The sequence below is a fragment of the Papilio xuthus genome, unplaced genomic scaffold (assembly GCF_000836235.2).
Source record: "Papilio xuthus unplaced genomic scaffold, Pxut_1.1 DF827870.1, whole genome shotgun sequence".
In the NCBI taxonomy this organism is placed as follows: domain Eukaryota; kingdom Metazoa; phylum Arthropoda; class Insecta; order Lepidoptera; family Papilionidae; genus Papilio; species Papilio xuthus.
In genome coordinates, this window is record NW_013530779.1 from 1,299,289 (window position 1) to 1,304,647 (window position 5,359).

Below are 5,359 nucleotides of genomic sequence, written 5' to 3' on the forward strand. Positions count from 1 at the left end.
AACATCAGTTCTAAGAATATTGATTCAATACAATCAAAAAGTTGTGTATATCTATGATAGAATAGTTAGTAGATAGTATAGGTTTTAGTAAAAAGATAACGTCTAATTCCCATGACACTAAAGAGTAGTCTAGGTTCACTAAGTGTTGTGTGCGAAGATTAACATGTGCCCACACCACGGTAAACAGTGAGTCGAGGGAACCAGAGGGGGTTTAGTGGGTAGGCTCCGTTGCCCTCTGGTGATGGACACGGCGGAGTCCATCACTGGGCTGCCTCCTTCCGACAAGGAGCTGCATCGGCAGCTGGCGCAGACAGGGCCACGGACGACGAGAGCGAAAGTGTGCCCGTGGTCTCGTCCCGATGCGTTGGAGGAACAGAGAGGTTTAGTGGGTATGCCTCCGCTATGGAGGAGAATCCCACATAACTACCGCGTCCCCCCCCCCGGGGCGCGGCGTGTGCATAAAGCATTCCTCTCTGGAAAAAAAGGGGGTAGGCCCCGTGTCCCTTTAGGTATGTGGAGAGAGTCCCACATAACCGGAGTGGCTTTCTTCGAGGCACCCGGTATGCGTAAGGCATTCCCCCTCTTAAAAAAAAAGGTTCACGAAGTGTAAATCATGATCAAGTGTAAATATGCAGTAAGTTTGTATGAATTTGCATTTGGAATCCTGAGTTACTGTCAAAACATATCGCCATCCCTGGTTATATTTAACAAAATAGAAATAACAATACGATTTAATATGAGATTTTGGTCTTAGAAACCTACGGTTAGAATTTTTGGTCTTCTTATTTAAGATATGAAGAAGAGATGAATGGATTGCATTAAAGTAGACATGATCAATAAGAGAGTAACGAATGAAATGACGAACAGTATAATCTGATGGACGAGAACTGGTGCATTAACCCAATGTGTGTAGAGGTACGGGGATATCTTGGTTCACGTCAAAACTTGGTTTTAAAATCTATGGAGTCCTTTAGGAGATTGGGGTAAACATAACAAGATTTGGACCATCCCTTGGAAGATTAAAAAGGATTTATTTATAATTTTATTTAGAACTTTATCTTTGCTGCAACTGGCACAAAATATTAGAAAGCTGATTTCGATACATTAAAAATAAATCAAAGGAAATAGAGTTGAAATAACGAGTTAAAATAAGATCCAATCGACTTTCGAATCCCAGAACGTTGGTATTATATAAGTCGAATGCGGAGAGTTCGTTGATCTATTCCTCCATTGGGAAGATTCCTGAATGAAGATGTGATTGGGGTTTTAAAATAGTTTTAGAAAGTTGCAATTTTGTTTTATTCATAATGTCCATGGTAGAGTTGGCACGTCTGGCATTGGCATACACTTGTTTTTCACGTGCCAAGTTACATGTTATCTTTATACTTCTGCTATTAGAAGATAAGTTATCTATATTTCTCTTAATTATCACTATGTGTCTCACTTAGGGTTTACTAAATTACTATGAGTTTAGCGATAGATCTTAAAGTACAACATCAAAATAATTCGTACAATTGCAAAACCGCATAATGCGAAAAGATTAGGTAATTTTCATACAACAATTCGTGGAAATGGTCGACTCATTTACCCTTCAGTACCAATAAAGGTTCCATTAACTTAATGGATTCGAACCTTCCAGCGGAATATCGATAAAAGTTGAAACGGCAAAGGCAATTATTTGCGGCCGCGCGAATAAAGTTTCGGCCAATCGGACATCTTGTCTAAACTTAGTATAACTGAGAAACGACGAAAATTATTTAAAGGGAGTTGTCATTCAAATGGAGTAACCTTGAACAAGTTTGTGAAAATATTCCATTGACAAATAAAGGTAATAACCTAATTTATTATATCTTACTAATATTATAAATGCGAATGTTTGGACGGATATTTGTTTGAAGGTATCTCAGGAACGGCTCAATAGATTTTTATTAAACTTGGTACAGATGTAGAACATAGTCTGGAAGAATACATAGGCGACTTTAAAATTCTGAGCGGGCGGAGTCGCGGCCGACAGCTAGGATATCTATAAGTAATAAATTCTGAAGTGTCTCCATGTACATTAAAAAAACATATTTTACACAAGAAATATTTGCGTTGCTTTTAACAAATCTCTGTCTGTCTGTATGTTTGTCCGCCCGCATGTGTTCCGGGTAATATTCGGAACGGGTGGACCGTTTTTGACGGGAAGATAAGATGATGCCACGCGGGCATATTAAAGGCTACTTTTTTAATTATGCGTAGTCGAAGGCGATCACTATATTGATACTTTCGTAAATAATATTTACATTTTCGCACGCGAATGTACAATAAATGATCCAACAGCGAAAAGTTGATATTAAAATACAATTAACACTTTTATACGTGAGTGTACAATAAAATGTTCTCCAATACAAAAAGCGTACAACTGGCGTTGACAGTTGTGTAGAACGGTGAAGTTTCGGGCCGACAAAAAATCTACACACAAAATTCACACTGAATTCATTCCAAACTAAAGGCTTATAGAGGGTATTGAGGATATATACAGCTAGTTAAATTGCGAACAATTTTTTATCGTATTTCGTCACTATCGTATCAATTTTGGTGTTAAATTAAAAAACAAAATGTTTTTAAAATGTATTTTTGAGATTTTTAAAGCGCCTAATGGTACGGATTTCCTATCACGTGGTTGAGAGTTCGAATGCTCTCATTCGACTAATGTCGTAAACTATATAAGGCACAAGCTTAGAGCTTAGAATAAGAAATTTCTATTTTCTTTCTGTGCATCCTCTCCTCCGTCTATTAAAGGTAGGCAACGCATATGTAATTGCGTATGTCTATGGGTAACGGTCACTTCGCTATTATATACTAAGAAAAGATGAATGGATTGAGTGAAAGTTGATAAAAATGGGAGTGATGACTGAAATAGCGATTGATTGATCCAATGGACGAAAACTGGTACATCAACCCTACGTAAGTTCCCACTTATCTTTATCCCTAAAGACTGAGGACCTACTAAGAATTTTTGTGAGAACGTTCTCGTAACGTCACCAACAAAAGTATTAAGTTTTCTCATACAAATGACACATTTTATCGATTACGTTACGAAGGTGGAAATTTTCCTGCTAGGCCATTAGTTAAACAAAAATCCTTGGCAGTAAACAAAGTAATACACTAGGTTCCTGCATTCTCCTGACTGTTAAGTTTTCCTTCTTACTACACTGACCTGATTTACATTTGTTACTGAGTGGGCAGGAGCATCGTGCGCCATTACAGGAATCGCAGTCACAGCTTTCGACCGCAGCTGTCCACGGCGGCGCCACTGTCGCACCTGGCACCTAACAAACATATCAAAGAATAACTACAGAGTCTGACTGTCTCCTTGTGAGTCTGCCGAAATGTATACTAAACTCGTAAAAGAATCGATCTACCATAGGTTTCTGATACTATATTTTGGTATAAAACATATCGTCCTCCCTGACATTTAATAAAACAGATATAACAACATATTGGTATCAGAAACCCATGACTACAGATTTTTCATTACTGTGATAGATATCCAAGTATTCTGTTTGTAAAAAATTAAACATGCTGTATCTCAAACTCATAGTTATTTCGTTTCCAATTTCATTTTGATATAATTGATTTGAACGAAACTGACATCGATGACGTCACAATTCTTCAAGTCTGCTTATTTACTCCCTTCTCGTAAAAAAAAATTTCTATGTATTACATAATAACTTACCTTTTGTTCCAAACTCGGACCGAGTGTTGTTACTTTAACATTATCAAGATTGGCTTCTTTTAATTTGTCCTCGGAAATTATATTTATATCAGTTTTACTGACTCCATCTTCTATCAAACTTTTAAATCCATCGATTTGTTTAGATATTTCTCCAGTATAAGTATAATTTGATTCTTTTATATCATACTGTATTGTCGGTGATGTTGTTAATATTTTCTCCTCGGAATGTTTTTCGCTAACAACAGTTTTATTAATTCTATTGGACGGGGCTATTTCTAGTTCTGCTGAAAATGATACATCTTTCTGATATAGAACATCCTCTTTTGTACCCGTAGATTCCGTTGATTTTGTTGCGTTTAATTCTGTAACAAATATACATCTTTATATATATATATATATATAATTCTTCTGTGAGTGTGTATGTCACTGAACTTCTCTCAAACAACTGCACCGATTTTGATGAAATTTTTTGTGTGTGTTCAAGGGGATCTGGGAATGGTTTAGATTTACAATTTTCATCAAATATTAACTTCATATTAAACTGTCTACACGTCTTTCATTTATTCAAATTAAAGACGTGTAGACAGGACAACGTCTGTCGGGTCCACTAGTTTATATATATAATATTAATTTTAGAAATTAATCATCACTTTTTGCTGGATTAATTACTTGTATATAATAATAGCGGTCGCCCTCAACTCAGTATGCGCGAAATTAAAAATAAAACATAATTAGTAGCCTGTGTGTTCTCCCAGACTATGCTTTATATGTATGCCAAATGTTATTAAGATCCGTTCAGCCGTTCTGGAAATACCTTCTAACAAACATACAATCTAAACATTTGCATTTATAATATTAGTTAAGATAAGATATATAGCCTAATCAAGAATACAAAAATCTTTACCGATTCAGCATCTTTGTTACACTTTAAAAGTGCGCAAAGAAATTAGTTTCATTTCTGTGTTTTTTTCTCTGTTTCTTTAAGACAATGATGATGAGGGCGATGATGAGAGCGTTGTAATTATTACGTTTTTATACTTTATTTTGCCGATAATTAAAATACTATTTGAACTTGTTACCTATCACATAAATCTCATTGTAACTAGTAAAAGTATTTACTGTACATTATCTAAATCCTTTACAAATATTATATCTCTTATTTGACACTAAAAAGATTTTTCGCTACAATTCCTGAATTGGTTTTATATTCTTATCTTTGGCCGGGTTCATAAAATCTCGTCCAGCGACTGCGGAAATAAATTTTGCACTGGCTTTAGAAATGATTCTATTTCGATGCTCGCCGTCCAATTGATAACTCTTTGTGATAAATTTGATTTATATTTTAAACTGGCCACAATTTTTATACAGCTAGAAGCGACAACAAATACGGTCCTGATATATGCTTGAAAAGATTGCCTCATTGTATTTTATGCAAAAGTATGGAGTGAATTTAGATATGACAGCTGATAGAGACACCAGAAATGTAGTACAGTAGAATCTCAAAGGAAATGCAACAAACGTTGACTAATTGTAGCCGGAGACACCCTAAAAACCTGGACAAATTAGTTGTGGTTGGAAAGATAGAGGGTAAAAGGTCACGAGGCCGATAACCTATCCGCTGGTCAAGTGCAGGCTATA

The 5,359-nt window shown here is 35.9% G+C and overlaps 1 protein-coding gene across 1 annotated transcript in view; it reads right to left on the reverse strand.

Annotated features, from left to right (window-relative positions):
- LOC106115215 (EGF like, fibronectin type III and laminin G domains protein pikachurin) overlaps window positions 1–1,613 on the reverse strand; it is a 34,247-nt gene extending 32,634 nt beyond the window's left edge. Inside the window, exon 1 of the mRNA XM_013308533.1 lies at window positions 1,589–1,613. Within this exon, the coding sequence (XP_013163987.1) occupies window positions 1,589–1,613 (25 nt within the window). The remainder of the gene's footprint in view (window positions 1–1,588) is intronic.
- Between the last annotated feature and the right edge of the window lie 3,746 nt (window positions 1,614–5,359).